General features: G+C 37.7%; 1 protein-coding gene across 1 annotated transcript; it reads right to left on the reverse strand.

Annotated features, from left to right (window-relative positions):
* Positions 1-3,061: 3,061 nt before the first annotated feature.
* On the reverse strand, positions 3,062-19,240 carry si:ch73-204p21.2. Its single transcript, XM_041782533.1, has 9 exons — positions 19,090-19,240; positions 13,379-13,444; positions 9,191-9,348; positions 8,284-8,341; positions 8,130-8,199; positions 6,886-6,963; positions 6,311-6,373; positions 5,789-5,863; positions 3,062-3,891 (listed from the first exon to the last, which is right to left on the reverse strand). Exons 3-9 carry the CDS (start codon positions 9,313-9,315, stop codon positions 3,614-3,616), a joined length of 747 nt encoding a protein of 248 aa, XP_041638467.1. The 5' UTR covers positions 9,316-9,348; positions 13,379-13,444; positions 19,090-19,240; the 3' UTR covers positions 3,062-3,613.
* Positions 19,241-21,041: the final 1,801 nt, after the last annotated feature.

Below are 21,041 nucleotides of genomic sequence, written 5' to 3' on the forward strand. Positions count from 1 at the left end.
TGATGGACCATGCTGGCATCTCTCCATCCAAAGCTTCACCTCCTCCACCCCAGCCTCCTCTTTTATAGCCTAAAGCAGGTTGCACCCTCATATTGAGATTTATGCAACTATGTAGTAATTACTTCAGAACAAATTGTATTGTATTCAGTATGCATTGTCATAGATGTATCTATCCATATGAGGGTTCTTAGCCATGCATGTATTGAGCAGAGCTTTCTCTTCCAGGTAAAACTGAATATCCTTTTGCAATAAAATGGTAAAATGTATGACGAGTGTCCCTGACTGAAATGATTTGTTCCTGTGGTGTGTTTATGCCTTTCTATAAATCTGATAAAGTAGATGAATAAATGAATTTGGGGGCATTTACGCCCTCCTCTCCCCTCCACTTTGGCCAAGAGCCACTTCCTACCATTTGATAATTCAGTGATGACACCTGTGGGGAGCTCACATGAGGGTTGGAGTGGAATATTTTTTCTACAGCAAAGAAAAGTTACCCTGAAAATGTTGCAAGTAGTTTATTTTTCTAGAATAGGTTTGATAATTTGATAACAGCTTAAGTTGAAGTTAGATTAGCAGCTGTCTTTTTACTTTGATTACATATGCTAACTCCGCTCAGCAGCGGCTTTATGGGAAGTTTTTAGTTTACAGCCACTGCATCCATATTGACAGACTTCTTCTGAACTGACAGTTAACAAACATCCTCTGGCCTCACAACAGACACCCACTTCCAGATCACCCAGCTGAGGTTATTCAAGCCTCGGCCTGGTGCTGACCCCACCTGTTGCTACATCTCAGCCAGCGCTATCTGGAGGTTTACTTTCACAGTAGCTTTCCTTAATTTATGCCCATGATGCCCAGGATTCTGTATGCCTTGCTGTGACTGGCAGACCCCCTGCAGCTTCAACTGTCATGCACACAGTCCTCAAATCTCTGCTCCCATGGCTCAAACAGGATGAGCTGTTTTTGTGGTTTGGCAAACCAACAGGATGTCAGGTCTTAGTGTTGACTGGGTGATGTGTCATGGAATTTTTTGCTGCCTCTCTAGGTCAGCTGTCATCTCCCAGTCACATGCGATAGAGGGACAAACATCTGTGTTATCTATTTCAGTTAGTGAGGTTAAATTTTCACTCAGTTTCACTAAATCAATCAATCAGAGGTGTGAAGTGTATGCCAGTTAATTGCCCTCTAACATTGTCACACAACTGTTGGTGTAGCTTTGAAAATTTGATAACACATGCCCTAAAGTCCCTTTGCTCTTCCATTTTTTTGTTGTATTACACATCCTGCAGATCAATACGCTATTGTTAAATGAATGGCATACTGCCCGTATCCTCTCCTCCTCCTGTGCCTGTCTGCATCTACCAAGATACACACACGTGGTCTTTAATATAGATGGTGATGTTGTAAAGGCTTGTAAAAGTTCCAATGCCATTCAACAGCACATTCTTTCAGATGGTTTCATTACCATTATTATCAAATCTGTCATGTAATATCATATGAGCAGCATGGATGTGATAGATTCATCACATCACCGGTGGTTTTTTAGATTAATATCTTTCACTGATTGTCAGCACTACTTTAATGTTATGATGCCAGTCCTAGCTCAGAGAAGACATCATTTTGATGTCATCATTCTTTTCGTTTATCAAGCCTCCAAATCACTAGACACCTGATCTTTACCATTTACTGCATTTTTTAGATGAAAGGTATCCACAGAGAAAGGCACAGGGTTGGCATTGTTGGGCAAACTAGCAGATGGATTACTCGTAATTGCCAGCGGACTCTTTAATTGATCATTGCCCCTGAGACCTGCATTTTTAGCTAATGCTGGAAGTGCTAACAGATCTTCATATCTTGAAGAATTCAGCTGCTCACGGGGCTGCTGTATCTAACAAGTCAGGAGAGTGTCACCAGTGAACCGGTTTTGTTTCATCATCACTAGTCCTGTTTGGACTGGAGAGAATTTCTTTATTTAAGAATGACCTACAGTCTGAGTAATATTTTTAATAGCTTCCGTCCATAAATGGAACTGTTTCGGATTTTCTCATCCTTAATAATTTCATTAATTGATGCAAACATACACGCCTTAGTAGTCTTTGCAGTTGTAAGTGGCTTTTTCTTTATACTTAAAATCCATGCAGCTTGTAAAGATGCTGAGTCAGCCCTGTCTTGTTCTGTAGCCCAAGAAACGGTGCCATGGCTTTGCCCTCAACATGAGGTCCACCCCAAAGAGAAAACTTTTTGTCAAAGTTAGCATAAGTTACCTTAAAATGCCATCTCGAGTTGTATTCCTTGCACACCTGTATGCAGTCATTGCAGAGTAAGCACAAAAATTAAAAACTCATACCTCTCTGTCTATTTGCTGTTCAACTCACTCAAGGCAAGAGGATTTGTACGAATACAGACAACTGCAACACCACGGTGTGGACAAACAAAAGGGAAATAAATCTGACAGATAACCACAAATATTACAAACTGATATTTGTTTTAAAATTAACTTGTATGGATCATCTTTAAAAGTAGTCTACCTTAAGGACCACTAAAAATGACCTTGACTGCCTGACCTGGCCCCAGGCCTCTATTTGAATAGCCTGGCGTTAGCGCTTTCATCAGGACACAGTATAGATTTGCACTCAAAAATATTATAGTAAACAAACATAATATCATATATAAATGTTATTTAATTGAAATCAAGCAAATTTACACTTGTGTTGGTAACAGTTTTTCATCAAATGAGAAATAATCTCCCATCAAGACATTTTGTCAACTGAAGATTTAAGACAACAGGATAAGTTATATATGGGTTAAGATTTATCTGAATTAAAGGGCACTAATGGTAACCTTGCAAAGCAGATGGATTTGCCCATTTCTGTGTTTCTCACTGGTGAATCCATCTTGTAAAGCTCCTGACTGAACTGTTTGGGCCCTGTGAGAAAGTGACAGGACCAATCAGGAGTAAGAAGCAGTACTTTCGGGTGCGGCTGAGTCAGGATGTAAGCAAGCAGCGACAAGAGGCCGGTGCAATTACGGATGCTGCTATAGTGTCAGTTTTATCAGAACTTGACAACATTTCTTCATTAAAAGAAGAACAAAGAACAGCAATGAGTTGTTATCTTTTCAAAAACAACAAAAAGTTGTGCACTGACATGTCTACAGTCGCCGTGGTTCGCGTTATGCAGCTCTCTTTGGAGTTTACTACATGGTGTCAGCCCACACCTACATTGAGCCAAGCTGGTCAATGTGATGAAAAAGTCCAACAAGAAGTTATACTGAGCTGAATTAGCAACCAAATCGAATAGAATATACAACATAGGAAAGTATAAATACTTTAAAAGCATCTAAATGTTGGATGAGATGGACTCAGTAGATTTTTTAAAGCTCTACGTTGATCATCATCATTGATTTTCAAAGAAACAGACTTAAATACAGCGGCTGTCTGTAATAAACGACACAAATTCAAAAACATGTAACATAAAAGTAAAACATATTTTCATATAAAGGGACATAAATGTGGATAAATGTACAGACAGGTGTCCTCAGCCTCCAGCTTTAGTCTTTATGTTTTGGTTCGTTAGCTTCAGTCTTTGTCTCTTGTTCTTCATCATCATCATCCTCACGCCTCCACTGCCGTCTTCCTCTCCGACAGAGGAGGTGAAGCCTCCTCCATCTGCAGCTCCTCAGGTGTCTGATGAGTGGGCGTGGCCAGTCTCGCCTGCCTGTTGACTTGTGCATACACAGACCTCACATCACGCTCGCTCAGATCCTCCACCTCCTCTCCTAGAATGTGATTGGTCACTGGTGATGACACGTCAGCTTCGCCGCTGCTTCCCCGCCTTCCTCCAGTGTTGTTGTAGAAGCGGGCGGAGTCTGAGGGGGCGGAGATGTTCACTTCTGAAGACAGAGATGCATGAAAAAAAATGAAGTTTAACTGAGAGTACAAATCTGACTTGGCGGGACGCTCCCAATCAAAACAATAACAAAAGATGACGAGGAGAGATGAACTGCTCTGATCACCTTTAACAGTTATTACTAGTTTAGAATTAAGAACTCTGTTCAGTTAAAAATACACTCCATAAGGTGCATTTCCTAAATAGTGAAGCACCATTTAGGTTTCATATTTGAACTTCATATTATTTGGGACAAAAGCTTTTATCGGGGCACTTCTGGCTAATGTCAGTCCAGATGGCAACCTACATGGTCAAGAAAGGTCTTTTTAAAGAAATATTTCCTTCATAATTGTTGATATTTTCTATCCTCTCTTTATTTCAATAAACATATCGTGTCTGATGTGGCTGCTCTGTCACAGAGGTGTATTTATGTTCCAAAAATGAGCAGTAAACTGTGGAACGCCTGAAGAGAAGAAATAAAAACATGGAACACATGTGGCAGATTTATTTTCAAAAGTTACAAATTTAAGAAAAATATATGAGTTAAAAGGAATAATCTTAAATTTGAAAGGTGTCTGCTCTCTACAGCTGCATCTGTAAAAATAGGAATATCATGTAAAAGTTCATTTTTTACAGAATTTACATTTCAAGACTTTCTTTGTTTTAATCTTGATGATTACAGCTTATTGTCATGAAAATCAAAGATCCAATACCTCAGAATACTAAAATGTTGTTTGAAATTTCAATTCGCAAAGGTTTCCCTAGCCTTCGTTCTCTCTGCAGCAGTCATGGGGAAGACTGCTGACTTGTCCAGAGACAATCACTGACACCCTCCAAATAAAAAGGGTAAGCCATAGAAAGTCACTGCTGAAAGGGCAGGCTGTTCTCAGAGGCTGTACCAAAACAAACATGGGTAGTCGACTGGAAGAGAAAAGGGTGGTAAGAAAAGCAGCACAAGCAACAGGGATGAGCTCAGTCTTCAGATGATTGTCAAACAAAGCAGATTCAAGAACTTGTGGATCAAGAGCCACCACACAGATGAGTCCAGAAAATGGACTACAAATGTTCTTAGAGTCCAGCCACTCCAGAACCACAGATGTCAACAGCTTCTCACCTGTTGTGGTCTAAGAGGACCTGTTTTCAGGTGAAAGTAAATTTTGAATTTCATTCAGAAATCAAGGTCCCAGAGTCTGGAAGAAGATCAGAACCACAGAATCTACCAGGAGATTTTAGAGACCTTCTTGCTTCTGTTTGCTGATTGGCCAGCCAGCAGGGCTGACTAAACCCTGTAGAGAATCTCTGGAGAAATGTCAAGAGGAAGATAAGAGCCATCAGACTCAATAAGCAGACAAGCTTGAGAGCTGCCATCAGAGCAACCTGGGCTTCATAACACCCCAGCAGTGCTACGGACTGATCGCCTCCATGCCATGCCACATAGACGCAGGAATCTGTGCAAAAGGAGCTCCAAACAAGTACTGAGTGCATAAATTAATGTACTTTTCTGTATTAAAAATCTTTTTTGGACATTATTTTTAATTTTTTGATGTACCTGTAGTGTTGAAAAATGAATGAGTAAAAATGAATAATCTCAAATTTATAAGGTCTCTGTCCATTTTGACAGGTGTTGGATGGCCGACCTCATCAGTGTTGCTTTTAGCTGATCTGTTCATTAGTCTGTACGCATCTGTTTTCATTTTATAACTGTCCCCCTTAAATTAATTTAATGAACTCAAAATTTTAAAAGAAGTATGGGGGAAAGTTTTTTCACCTTATCCTCCACCTTTATCAAATAGTAATTTCAAATATGACGTGTGGTGTAATAAATTTGTTGAGCTCTGTACATACATACATACATACATACATACATTATTAGTTATGTCAGAGAGGTTATAAATACAGACCTGGGCTCTGTGGCGCCCTCAGGTGGCTCCTCCAGGGAGTGAAGGTAACAGTGATTTCATCTTCAGGATTTGAATCTGGACACATTTAAACATTTTTATTGCATATATATTTTGCTTTTTTTTTGTGTGTTTTTTTTTTTTTTAATTATGTGATTTAAAAGTATGTTCATGAATTTGCATGTACAAGTCAATATATAAAATCTAATTTTGCACAAAAAAATAATAAATAAAACATTTTATTTAATTGATTATATTCTGTAAAAATAAATAAATATATGACAGAGGATATTTTAAAGAAAACAAAAACAATAAGACTGGTAAGAGAAGAGAAAATGTAAAAATAAATTATTGGTGACAAATATGAATATAATGTCATAAAGTGATTTTTGGGTCGGAGTGGAGGTTTGTGCAGTTTGAAAAAAAAAAATCCTCAAAGTTTTCTCGAGATCTAGCTTCACAAAAAAAGCTCAGATGAATTAACAGAAAACCTGAAACACATTTAAGGTGTAGAAATGAGAATACCTTCAGCAGGTTTAGGATCTATCTCTGTCATTCCCACCACTGTGCTGCCATTAGTCTGCACACCTGAGGACAAACACACACAAAGACACACATTTATCCAAGGATAAAACACTTTCTAATGTGTTAATAGAGATTACCGATGCAAATATAAAGAAAAGAAGGACTGATGTAGGTGTAACTGTGTGACAACATAGAGACTGTAAGCTAAAGCATTAGGTAATATCTCATACTTCTGTTTAAATGCTCAGACTTGACGTTGGTTTTAAAGTGTTCCTTTAACACATGAACAGATTGGACATTAAGGTATGCTTCTTGGTTTTAAACTTCACAGGAAGGAGGGATTTTATTTAATTTTTCTACCCCATGATGTCTGAAAGTAAATAGTCATTTAGAACATTTTAAACTCTTTCCTTTTTTTGTCTACATGAGAAGATTTTCAGACTTGTGTTTTAAATTTGAATGACATTTAAAAAAGAATAACTGCACGTTAACTTGAGTTCAACATATTTGTACTCTGTCTGTCCTTGCTGAAAACCCTCCTCTTCTTTAACTCTCATTTCTTTCTCCAGACTGACCATTGTGAATCGGTGGCGCCCCCTGCTGGATCCTCGCTGTGCTGAAGGACACTGTGCTCTCCTCTACAGATCTGAAGTCTGAAACACAAAACACATGAAAACACACAGGAAGGATCAATTAAAAAAATCTACAGAGAGCTTAAAAAACCCTTACCTTTAATGATATTTAAAAATGTTCTTTCTTGTTGATTTTATTTGTTGTGTAAGAAATAAAGAAGTACCCACTTTCATGCAGTGATCCAAAATATGATTTCATTTTATTCCGACACTTCAGCAGACTTAGAGTTAGAAGTTTTTCTGCAGCTCAGTTTCAAATAAAATAAATGTGGTAAAAATAAAATATGCTTTTCCTCCAGAAGTTGGAGGGCAGAGTTGACCTCTGTAGTCTAGTCAGCATGGACGACCTGCTGCTGACAGTTATTACAATCTTCTCCACTTTAAAGACAAATGAACACTGCTCCATTCAGAAACAACGCTGTGCTCTATTAACTCCATTATTATTATTATTATTATTATTATTATTATTATTATTATTATTATTACTTTTATTATTATTATTATTATTTGGGGCTGTCAAGATTAATCACACTGCAATTAAACACTTTGAATGCAAAATAGTGGAAATTTTGAATGCGATTAAAAGGAAGCAATTAATTGCAACTAAAATCAGATATCCTGAGATTGATCATGATAAAAATTGTAATCCTAACAGCCCTATTATTGTTATTCTAAATGTTAGAGTGAATCTGTTTGACTTCAGCTGCCATTATGAACTTGGTAGCTAACAGGGATTCATGATATGGGTTTTGGCTGATTTGTTGACATTATTTCATTTTAGTCTTCACAAATAAAGACTAACTGATGGTATATCAGAATAAAACATATAGAAAATAATTCAAAGCTCTGTATGTCATGTGTAAAAACAGTGGTAACAGATTTATTAAAGACAGCACAGGATTATTTTTGTACTGAAGGGAAAAAAAGGCTTGAGGAGGTAGTTTTTTTTTTTTTTGTTTGAACGGGAAACTTCAGTAACAATAATTTATAATGCTTCAAAATTTCAAAAACAGATTAACCATGCAGAAAACATTTTAGGTCAGCAATGTCAGCAGATAAGTCTAAAATCTTCTCTCTGCTTAATCGAGATCCTTGTTTTTAAAATTATGAACTGATTGATTATTAGATGATCTTCTTACCAATCAAAGGGTCTTTGCTTGTTTGCTGTGGTTCAGAGATTCACTCACCTTTTTCATCTTTTTGGATCTCACTGATCATCGGATTCTCTCTGGCCACCATGGCTTCCTCCAGCTTCACCTGTCAGTCAGCAGGTCATTACGCTTTATTCTGTCTGTTCAGATGTTTTTTAAAAAAGCATCTCAGAGGTCAAAGGTCTCTTACCACTCGTATCAGAGCTGAAGGGTTTTTGTCCTCAGGTTCTCGCAGCTCAAATGAACGTCTGGAGAACAACAAAAGATCAAAAATTATTTTGGTTATTAAAATGAACCTGGCCTACAGGAGTACTAAAGTCTAGTGCCCGTTAAAAGTATTCACCCCCTTGGACGTGTTACCCTTTTATTTATTTCATAAATCAATCCTGGTCACTATAGTGTGGCTTTTTCAACAAAATTTGTCTCCATGGTGTAATGGTAACCAGGAATACTGATTAACCAGAGACTGGACCTTCCAGACACAGGGGTCTTTGTACTGAATCCATTTAAGGGCTGAATATTTATGCAGTCTTTACCTTACATATCTTTATCAAATTTTACAACTTTGACATTATAGTAGGGTTTTATGTAATATTTTTGTCAAAAAAGCACCAAATTATATTGACCATGACTGATTTATGAAATCAATACAAGGCTAAAACATCCAAGGGATTATTCTCCTTTATATGCACTGGATTTAGGTGTGTTGAGTTTCAGTTAAAATGCTCTTCTGAGAACTGATAAACCAGCAATGTTGGGTATCTGTAATTTCTATTTCAGATTTGAGTACATATGTCTTGTAGTTGATTGGCGTTGCACCTTAGAATGGTAATTTAATAAATCATGTCCACTCCCTATAGCTCACAGTGAGATTAGCAGTGGGCTGAGGCACTTACAAATAAAAAATCTAGAATGTGGCTGTTTGAGATCGCCTCAACCTAAAATATCAGCGCGAACAAATAGAATAAAACTATCAGCCAACAAAACTAATGATAATGACTGATGATAACGGCTGGAGTAAAAACTTAGAGAACAGGAGGGGAAATAAACTTAAATAATGATTTTTAGTAGTCTGGTGGAGAACAGAAGTCGCTGACCTGCCACAGTCGCTGCAGAGAGCTGTGAGGAAGATGGAGAGGAGCAGGAGGAGGATGAAGAAACTGACGACTCCTGATGAGAAGAAGAACGATGAGGCGGTGACCTCTGCTCCGACAGCAGCCATGATCACTGAAGGAGGCAGGAATCAGAGACGCCACTGAAAACGAAAAGAAAGGCGAATGAGAGAGAGAGAGAGTCATACAAAGGACCACCTCTGCATGACCTCTCTGTCAGCAGTGAATGACTCAATCTAAATTTACTGATGGTGTGGCTCTTTTACACAACCGAGAACAAACACACCTGAGACCTGCAGGGAATGATGGGAGAGGTCTCACATTTTTTAGATAACTTATTAATTTATCTGGAAAGTGAAACACTTTTCACTTTACCAGAGGGGAATTCTGGTGGTTTCAAACTTCAGTGCTGGATTTTATTTGGGGTTGAACTGAGCTTCAGCAGACAAAGCAGGCCATAATGGCTGAAATATAATCCTGTGAGGCGACTGCACTGATTAAAGTTCAGTTTTTGCCACAGACAGACTCACGTTGTTGTTTGACAACCTCAGACTCTCCGGGTCATAAGAGCTTCATTAAGGCTGTTAACTGTGTGTTACACTAGAGTTCATCACTACAATATTAGGTTGAGGTTGTTTTGAAGCCCAGGTGTCTGGCTACCTGTGGATAAGCAGAGTTTAGCTGTTTTATGTGTAGCATTATTGAACTCTGTCTTTCTTTCTTTCTTGCCTTTTAGCTCCTTCTTCAGTGTTGTTGTGTTTGTGTGGAAACTAACAAGTTAGAGGTTTCCTAAAGGTAGGCCATCAGGAGGAAAAAGGGGAGCTTTCTGGGTCCCAGCCAAGCTGGGGGCCCATAGAGTCAGCAAAATCATGATCCATCGCAAAGTTAAGCTGTGATAACCATATTTTATTATTATTATTATTATTTTTAAAGATTTATTTTTTGGCATTTTCATGCCTTTATTAGGTAGCGGAGGACAGTGGATAGACTCGGAAAAAGGGATGAGAGACATGCAGCAAAGGGCCATGGGCCGAATTCGAACCTGGGTCACCTAAAACCACTCGACCATCTGCGTGCCCCACCACATTTCATTTTTAACAAGAATATTAGCCACTCTTACCAAGCAACAAAGAGCCTTTTTTTATTAATTTGTGCCATAGCATATAGCCTTCTTAAAATGTAAATCCCTTTTACAGAATTAAAATGGGTAAAGAAGGCAAAAATTGGCAAAACAAAAGGTGGAGAAATGGGATTCTAAAAGTGGCAAAAATGGGTCAAAAGTCAGAGGGAAATATGCAAACCTGTGTCTAAAATGGATTAAAGTAGAAAACTGGCATTGAAAGTGGTAAAGGGGGTTGACAGTATCAATATTGGCTTGGAGGAGGCAAAAATGGTTGGAAAAGGTGGTGAAATGGGATCACAGAGTGGCAAAAAATGGTTCAAAGGGGACGTATTTTACCTTTTAACGACAAGTTTAGATTGTTCTCAGAGGTCTCCAAAACATGCCTGTGAAGTTTGATGCTGAAAAAACACTCTAGTATTGCATTTTTACATGTCTGAAAACTTCTCTGTTTCAGCCCTGCTCAGAACGAGCTGTTTCTGTGTCTGTGGCTTTAAATGTTAATGAGCTTTCTGACCACGCCCCTCTCAGGAAATGGACGTGGCACTCCTGATGTTACAATGTTACAGACACTTTTATCCAAAGTTAAGGACCTGACTGAGACTTGAACCAGATGATCATCAGCAGCATAACCCACGAAACTATAAAGCATCTCAGCCGGCAGCTAAGAGGAAGACCAGGAGACGAACATGGAACTTTCTTCCATGCGGGGAGGGCCAACCAAACCTGGGGGCGGGTGCTTACTCCCTATGTGACATCATGAGGGTAAAATCAGAGAACGACTTGTTTAAGCACACATTTTCTAAAAGGGGGGGGGGATTTTTCTGGTACTTGAGGGGAGTGTGGACAGGCCAGGGGCACATATTTTTGTTAGAAAAGCCTAAAAATGATTTTTGCATAATATGGCCCCTTTAAACTGGTAAAAATGTGTTAACTGAGGCAGAAGAATAGGCAGAAAGTGGCAAGACATGGTTAGAAGTGGCAAATACAGGCAGAAAAAGTGGTGGAAATTATTTAAAAGTGACAATATGACTTTAAACTGGAAGAAATGAGCAGAAAAGGTGGTGAAATTGGATTAAAATTGGCTAAAATTGGTTTAAATTGGCAAAGATTTGTGAGGAAAGTGACAAAAACGGGTTAAAATGTGGTAAAATTGGTCTTAGGTGGAAAATGATAAAAGAACAAAAAAATGGGTTGTGCAAAATTGCTGAAAAGTGTCAAAAATGATAGAAAAATTGGGTGGGAAAAGCGGTTAATAATGTCAAAAATAAGTATTTCAACAATAGAAACCAATGATGGTTTTATACTTTTCAGCTCTAAAATGAGAGAAATGTTAGTGAGGATGCTAACATAAATGCTACTGATAGAACACACATTCATTGATATCATCAATCAGTCAAAACTAGGGAGGGACAGTTCTCTGATTTATCAGGGGCACGGCCAAATCTGTGGGTGGGCCCGCTTGGAGATCAGCAAAAGAAAAAAACAAAAAGCTGGAGTTGAAGTTTCGGATCGAATTGTTAACTAATCTGGTCATAAATCAACAAGCACATTTTAAATGTTGCAAAATGAAACATGTTATATACATTTTTTAAAGGGTATGCTTTTATCCTTTTTAATCAAACAGTGCACCATCTAGGTTGTAATGTCAGAGCTCATAACTGCCATCACCTGCACAAAAATAAAGCTGCAGTACGAGAAAGGAGCAGAGACAGAAGCAACTTCCAACATGAACTTTTTAACATAATTTCAGCTCCAGGAGGAGGCTGAACAGACATTTCTGTGTGCAAGTGTATTTATACAGAAATGGATCTTGTGTATACTATGGAATTTAACCCTGGCACTGGTCATAATGTCTGCTTTTTACAAATAAGGTCATAAGAGAGTGCATTTACTTTATTACCTAAAATTAAGGCTGTAACCCCCTAAGCTGAAATCTTTTGACTCTTAATGTTATGACTTATAAAGCCTTTATGATTTCATGCTCATTCATTCACAACTGAATTCTTGTCAGGTGGCACCTTTATGTCCTGAAATATTACATCGTCTATCTCTAAATCTGCATTTTTTTTCCTTTACTGTGGCCCTGATACTCTGGTTTGGCTTTCCCACCATTTCTTCAGAGCAGTTTTAGAAGTCACAGCCAAAAGGCATCAGCAGGAAATCTAACATAAGTTTATCAAAGATTGAAAATATATATAAAATGCTAACTATCCACAAAAGATTCATATTCATCAACAGATCAGCTGTCCTGATGTAAAAAGCTCCATGTTGAGCTGAACGTGAACCTGAGACAGTCGATGAAAATACGCTGCAGGCTGTTTGGTTTCAGTTTCTGTTGACATGCAGATTCAAATCAGCAGAGAGGATCAGTAAAAGATTATTAAACACTGAACAACATTTATCACTGAGGTCACAGCAGGTACAGAGAAAAAAAAAATACTCTGTCAAAACCTTCATTTGCATTTTCATGGTTGGTAAGAAAACTTTATGACTGCTGCATGTAAACCAGGAACAGTTTGTCTAGTCTTTGATGTGGTTTATTTAGGGGGATGGAGCTTGAAACCGTCCTCTTTGTGTACTTTAGTTCAATCGCTGAATATCATACAGTATATCTGATTAGAAATATATATGACTGTATAAAAATCAAGTGGTTTTTGAAATACACCATGGAAAATGTAAGTTAATATGAATATGTTATGCATATATTTCTAATGAATGTAAACAACAACAATGTATCAGCATTGTTCTTGCTATGCACTTATTTCTGTGATGGTTATGTTTTTGTAAAATAGGAGGGGTAGGATTTAATAAGATTTAGCTTCTGTCTACACTCTATCGGTTCGCTTGGAAATCTAGAAATTTCACTTTAATCTTGTGAAATGTTTTATTCATTCATTCGTGCATTCAAATACAAGAAAAGATACAGAATATGGATAGAATATGGATAGATAGAGGAAGTTTTCTTCCTCAGGAAAAAGACACGAAAAGCTGCATGTGCAGCATGATGTCAGTTTAACAGATGAGGTGGAGGAGGGTTTTTTTGTGTTTACCTTGTTCTCTCAGTTCCAGCTCAGCAAGATTTGAAGCAGCAGCAGTTTAATCATCCCGTCTGAGTCCTGTCAAACAAACACAAGACCAACAGAGCAAACATGAAGCTCGTCACACGGACGCTCACATGAGAAGGTGTGTCATGTTTTCAGGGATTCCTCTGTATCACAGAAGTATGAAGCAATGAATGACTTTGAGGCATTATGGAAGACTGAAAGTGGTGTATACATCTCTAGTGAAGCAGTGCAGAGTGGCACTTCTGGTACACACAATGTCAAGATGCTAACTTTAGATTAAATACGGCATGAGGCCAAATGCACGGCTGAGCTGAGTCTTAAAATCTAAGAACAGACCGGAGCACTCTTACAAACAGCTGAGGGCTGATATGTGAGAGTAAAATTGATTACAAGATTACAAATAAAATAATAAAATATAATTTTGTTTTCTTACATTTTTTAATCAGTTGAATAATTTAAAATAATATAAAATGTAAGAATACAAGACTCAAGTAGAGATGTTCCAATGCCACTTTTTCCTTTATGAAACAGATTCCAATACCAGAGTGTTGGGTATCGGCCGAGTACCACTCTGATACTGGTGTAACTTTCTGGACTGACCATGATCTGGAAAACTGGCACTATTTCAGCCCTACAGTGAACCCAGAGCATGGTTTAGTAAAATGGTATTTACAGCCTCTCTGTGACACTTAAAGTTGTTTTATTGTGAGTTTTGCTGCTAAATTTTCAAACAACAATGACACAGAGGGCCACATCACAGACTCTCAACCTATCTTTCACTCCATTTTTCTCTATTCAGGTCATCTCCAAAATGATCTGAGAGTTTAAGCATGTGCAGTTTGACACAGCACGAATGTTTAACAGAATAACCTGCCATTGGTTGACAGCTCCTCACAAAGCATTCTGGGAAAACATCATGCATGTTAGCACGTGAGTGAGCAGTAATAAATGATCAAAAAAGGATTAAAGGCAGTCAATATCAGATCTTCAGGTGCGGATTTAATCTTTACTGACCCAGAGAAGCCACCCAACTTCCAGGCTTGCTAGAAATGCTTCTGTAAGGAATTTGAAGGCATGGGAAGCATCAATAGAATGGCACAATGGCTATCTTTAAAAGGGAGAAAAAGAAAATATATACGATATATGGTTCAGAACGTGTTTAACTTTTAATGACATGTCACTTCTTGTCATATACTCCAACGCCTGTGTGGAAGGGTTCAAACAGAACTGTGTCCAGTCAGTACATGAACGTGTATACTCACTGATACAAATACTCGCATTTTCAGCAGTATCAGGCGTTTTCTGATACTGGTATGAGAATCAGAACCATGCCAGACTTAAATATGGTCAAGCATATATTTGAACATGCAGAGTTTCTTTTTAGTTGCTTAATGTTAAATTATGAATGGTGATAGATGTTTATGGATATAGTTTTTAACCTAATCTGCAGTGGCTTCTAGTCACATCTAGTGGCTGCAGTTCAGTTAAAATTATTATATTCAACCCCAAACTGATTACTCCCCAAACCATTATTATAACTAACTAGCCACTTTGGTGCTAACCAGCATACACTCTAACAAATTGCTGTAAATTTAGGAGGAAATTTCAATGGTAGGATCCTGTTATGTTTAAATACAGGACAACACTGTATAATAACGGTTTGGAACAGTATTTTACTGTATTACTGCTTCAAGGAAAGAAAACAGTCATTTCTTGTATTTTTTGCATTGCATTCTGGGAACAAGAAGGTAAGAGCACATGCTTGGAAGGAGAGTGAAGTTAGAAATCACATTGTTATCTAACTCCATCCCAACAATAAACAGGTTAATGTCTTACTGCTTTGCTAGTTAGAATAGGCAGAAACCATCACTTACTAAGTTTGAGGTCATTTGTAAAATTAGCATTAGCTAGAGTTTGACATGATGCACAAACACCGCAGGCACACAGAGCGAGCAAATTCTTTGCCAGCTAACATTAGCTTGATCTTAACAGTTGCTAAAAACTGAATTCAGATAATTCATTTAATGTATTATTGCTTTTGTTCCAATGCTGTTTTTTTCCCCTTACAAGAATCCTTGCCGTTCCTGTCCAGCAAGGAAATTCAGAGGGAGCTAAAATAAAAATGTCTGTAGTCCAGGATATCCTACAGTACCTCTAATAATGTTTCCGTGATCTCTGGACATCAACAGTACTGTATTGGCCGATGGGAAACTTAAGTTTATAGTGATGCAATTTTTTTTACAACCAAATTTTTTGATATTAATTGTTTGCGTTACAATTTTCTTTGACAGCAACGCTTGAAGCAGACTGCTGTTGTCAGTCCTGAACCAACTTATATTTGTTTTGTTATTTTAGTGTTTAAAGTAGAATTGAAGTTTTAAGTTATTCTCTATGTGATGAGAAAGTTTGATGATCCTAAGAACCATCAAACTCATTAAAAACCCAATATATAAACAAATTATGGCCAGTTTTTGTTAAACCTTGAAAAGTTGAACTTTTTGCAGAAGGTTTTGGCACAACAGCACTGATACTTAACACATACCTGTATGTATGTTCAATTTCAATAAAGAGACATGGTTTGAGAAGACACTTTGAAGTTTTGTTGTCTTGACATTTTAAGTTGCATGTTCATCACATTAAAACATGGTGTTTATAACATGACATGCAAGGAGTAATTTATCAAATCACTAGGTTTAGAAAAATTAATGTATATTGTAATTTTGCTAGAAGGAAATGAATGAATAGCAAGGTGTAGTATTTTACTATAATTCACAGTAAAAATCTGTAAATATACCTCTTAAGAAAAAGTGTAAATAAATGATAAAAAAAAACTACTAATCTTTTAACATTATTATCCTGTTAAGGTTTAAAATAATAGCTTTTTGCTTTATTTATAAAAGACAGTAACTAACTGTAAATTTCAGCTACAGTCAGGTCACTTGACTTGACTCTACATACTTATAATAACGTGGAATTCAATACCCAAATCTAAACAAAGATGGACAAGTTAAAACTAAAATCTGACCAAAATAATGTCTTTAATCAGGCTGTAAACATACAGTGTTATTTCTGATGTACAAATAAACATGTTAACACTGGCTGTGTGTGTGACTTCCTGTGCTTCTGCAGACAGGCTCAGGCTGACACATAAATATGTTTTCTGGCTTATTGGAGTTTGCTGCTTTGTTAAATAGTATTTAGCCCTGGCCAGCAGATGATGGCTCTTCCTCCATGTCTTTAGGCTCCCGTGAGAAGGTTTTGGAGCATACTAAGATTTGTGTTGACTCACATGAGTGACAAAAGTAAACCAGATCATCAGACCACCAGGAGGACAAGTTTCAGAGGAGAGGATAGACAGATTGCTGTGGACTCTGATGTTTTTGAAATTTTCCATGTCAAAGATTCAGTGTGAGCTGCACATTATGAAATTAAAACCCAACATTAATCACAACAGTTTTAAATGTACGGTATACAAATTCTATCACCAGGGGCTTGTAATCATAACTAAACCCAATATGACAACTAGAGACCAGTTTTTCATCAAAAACACTCACAGTACTCCAATACTTTGGTTTCTTTCATAATTTGCACATAGTGAGGGAGAAAAGCTGTTAAAAGTGGCCTTCAAGGTTTGCACTGCATCTAAGCATTCTTGGGTCGCTTGCAGCGTACCAGGAATGCCACAGTTCTTTAAAGTTCCAGATTTACTTTTGGTCCTTTATGCCTTTATTTATAGTGGAGGACAGTGGACAGATCTGGAAACAGGGAGGAGAGAGAGGAGGAGAGACATACAGGGATTGAGCCACAGGCTGGATCTGAAACATGGCCGCCTGCATATATCAGGTGTGACCTTAACTCAGCCATTTGCACTCCAAGAAAGGCCACTTTTAACAGCTTTTCTCACTAATTATGTAGAATTCATGAGGGGTAATGGTTTAAGAGGAGCTGGCTTCAGAGCACTGCTCTCAGACTCCCCCTCCTGCAGACCACAGCTGTCAGACACCTCCTCCTTTAGGACAATGTCATTTACTGGTACAACATATTTACAGAAGTAGTTGCGTGTATGTGGCTAGCCATAGCTATATTAGCTGCATTCGCATGTTTTTCATGGAAGGTGAGCTTTTACTGTGAGCAGACTATACATTTGGATAAAATTATTTATTTTCAATTAGGTTTAGCAGGTCGGGTTAGTTACTTTAGGTGTTAAAAGCTTAAAATTTGTAATAAATGTATCTTTTACGATCGTTCTGACCGTTCCGAATTCACCCTACCTTAAAGCTTTCCCTAAACCTAAGAAATGTAACGTGATTTTATTTTGAACATTTTTTTATGTATTTCTATCCTGACAGTGCTGGTGTCTGACAGCAGTGGTCTGCAACCAGACTGTCTTGGAGGGCTTGGCTGACTGAGCGTGCAACTAATCACAGAACCACCGAATCGTGGAGCACAAAACATGAATGAGATACAGCGACAGAACGTCAGCTTCAAGTAGCAGTTCCAACAGCCGCCAGAACACGTCCTGCTACAATTATAAACATTAAGATTTTCTCTGGTTTTGAAATTTGTTGGAAACATTTGAGGTCATTTAAGAACTCTAGTAAAAATAAATAAATAAACATGGGAGTAGCCTTTTTTAAACTAATATAGACATTTCAGTGCAAAACTTCAGCATAGTGTAGCTTGGAAAAAAGACAATGATAAAGGCACAGCAGGTGAATTTTACGAACAGTACTTTTGCTGTCCTAAATGTCCATATTTCAAGTTTCAGAGAAACAGATTAGAATAACATTATAACATCTGAGCAAATTCTTTTATGAAATAATCATGGAACATTATGAGACAGAGATATTTTAAAGCTAAATGCAAAGCCGGAACTACACTCCAGACATGGCTGCTGCACTGTGTCACTCCGCCCAGTGGTTTACTCAAGAAATAGTTCCGAGTATTTGCTTCATGTGTCGTAATGTTACATAAGTATACGTTATTATTTCATAGCGTGGTGAATGTGAAGGTCACAACTTGTCCACGAGAGCGTTTTGGAGTTGTTGGATTGTGTATTTGATGAGTTTGATGAGGGAAAGCCGGAATACCGTCTGCTTACATTGAGTTGGCACAGCAGGTCCGAACTCGGTAGCGGCAATCTAAAAATAGCTTGCACCGACAACTAAAGGTAACGAACCTATTACTAAGACTATAGGAATTATGGCAATGGGTCAATTTGCCAAAATGTTGAAGTATCTCTTTAAGTTTCAAAAATCACACAAAATATCAGAAAATGTTTGTTCATGTAGTGTGTAACAATCAGCAGCTTACAGAAGAATCCTTAAACATTTATTCTGACATTATTCCAGACAGGCCCACACAGAAAAACTACGAATTATAGGACCTTTGAAATGACAAAGACACCTTAAACATGAATATTAGAGTCTGATAACTCTTCTTCAGCCAGAAACTCACAGTTTATCCTACTTTTCCCTTTATATATGTTATAGATATATTGTATGTATTGTTACATTCAAGTCTATATAAACACGAAAGAAAGACCTAGAATCATCACCTAATATTTAATAAATTTGAAAAAAGACAGCAGCAGGACAGCCAAACTTTTGAGAAATAAATGACGAAGTGAGCTCAACATTCCCCCTAACGTGCCCGCTGAGGAACCAGTTAAAGCATAAATAAAGAGTCTATCCTACCTGTGTCCATGGTGCACACAGCTGTGGGTTCAGCCTCTGATACTGTATGTGAGGAGTTCTTCCTGGTGAAGGTTTACTCATTGACGGGCTGAACAAACAGTGAAGAGCTCCGCTGTTTGAGCTGCTTAAAGACACACACCCTGTTTATCAGCCACTCCATTTTGACACTGATGGGAAGACAGCAGAGACACGGTGCTCTGGTCCATCAGGGGAAAATAAAGTTTGATCTCTGAGCATCACTACAGACAGTTTAGGCTAGAAGAAAGACTGGAAACAGGACGAAACAGTTGGTTTCATTTTTAATCAAAATCCACTTTTATTCTCCATAAATTAATATGTTTATCTCAGGCTGGCTACGCTCAAGAAATTTTTCAATTCATATTGAAAAAAACATGAAAACCACTAACAGAAGGAGAGTTTAAACGAGTTTTGAGCAATTTAATCCTCCAAATTAATATTCTGGCTGAGTCAGCCAGACAATGAGACCACACACCTGCTGTTTGTTGTAATAATTTTACAGTCTGTACATCGAAAATAATAATGTAATATCTTATTATGTGTATTATAGTTCTAGTACAGCGATCTGTGTCTTTGCTATCAGCATCTGCGAATGTGGTAAACATTTACATGGTTACACCGAGCTCCTCCAATCAGAGAAAGCACTGACACTCTGGAGTTATGGGTACTGTAGTTTCTCAGATTTTCTTAAAACAAAGTAAAACTTTTGTCTTCTACTGCAGAGGTTCTCAACATAAATAAAGGTATGAGAGACTGGGCATCCCCAATGTACCTGAAGGTGATTAAACACTGCCATGCACATTCATGAATAGTCATGTGCAGACAAGGATGCCCATGTGTATGTGTGTGTGGGGGGGGGGGGGGGCTTTATAGGGTCCCATGGTGGTCAAAAAAATCATGGTACCTTGTAAAGTTAAGATGAGATATCCATAATTTATATTTAAACTGAGTAATAACCACTCTTATGGAATAAACAAATATCTTTCTTATTCATTTGTGCCATAAGAGCCCTCTTAAAAATGTAAATCCCTTTTCTTAAAACCGTATTAAAATGGGCTAAAAAGATGGTGAAATGGGATTTTAAAAGTAGCAGAAATGGGTTAGAAGTGGCAGAAATTAGATAAAAGTGGCAAAAATAAGAAAAAAATAGCAAGAAATTGGTTAAAGTAGCATAAGTAGGCATAACAACATGGTAAAAGGGGATTAAAAAGTGGCAGTAATGGGTTTAAACTGGCAAAAATGGGCCTTACCAATAGGGAAATATGGTTATAATGGGCGTAAAGAGTGCAAAAAGTTGTTAATAGTGGCAATAATGGGACAACAGAGGCAAGAATAGACGGAAAGTGGCAAGAACTGCTTTAGACGTGGCAAAAACAGACTAAAAAGTGGTGGAAAGGGTTTTGAATGAAAAAAATGGGGTTTAAGTGACAAAAATTGTTAAAATTGGCAAAATTGGTGGGAAAAGGTGATGAAAACTGTTTTGAATTTAGCAAAATTGGTGTAAAGTGGCAAATGTGTCATTTAAAGAATGTTATTATTTCTTTCAGGCATCTGGAGACCCCATGTCGATGTCTCAAGACCCCCAAGGGGGTCCCAACTCCCACATTGAGAACCATTGTTCTCCAGGACCATATATCAATGTTTGACATTACAAGAAGTTAGTGGAATCCCTTTTTGAGATCAGTATTGATGACGATTGTCTTCTTTTCCATTACACTTGGCTCAGAGTAAAGTCGTGTTTACTTTCACTGTTGTGTTTTTTAAACATAAAAATATGTAGTATCAGATCAATGACTCTTTCCAGCTTGATTGCTGTTATTGGCTATTGTGGATATTCTGTCAGAGGAAGTCTGATCCATCAAACGTTTGTTCCTGAAGATATGTAAGAAGCCCCACTTTGATTGGGTAAAGTCAAATTGAATTGAAATAAGTTG

This window comes from Cheilinus undulatus, linkage group 1 (genome assembly GCF_018320785.1).
Source record: "Cheilinus undulatus linkage group 1, ASM1832078v1, whole genome shotgun sequence".
Taxonomy (NCBI): Eukaryota; Metazoa; Chordata; class Actinopteri; order Labriformes; family Labridae; genus Cheilinus; species Cheilinus undulatus.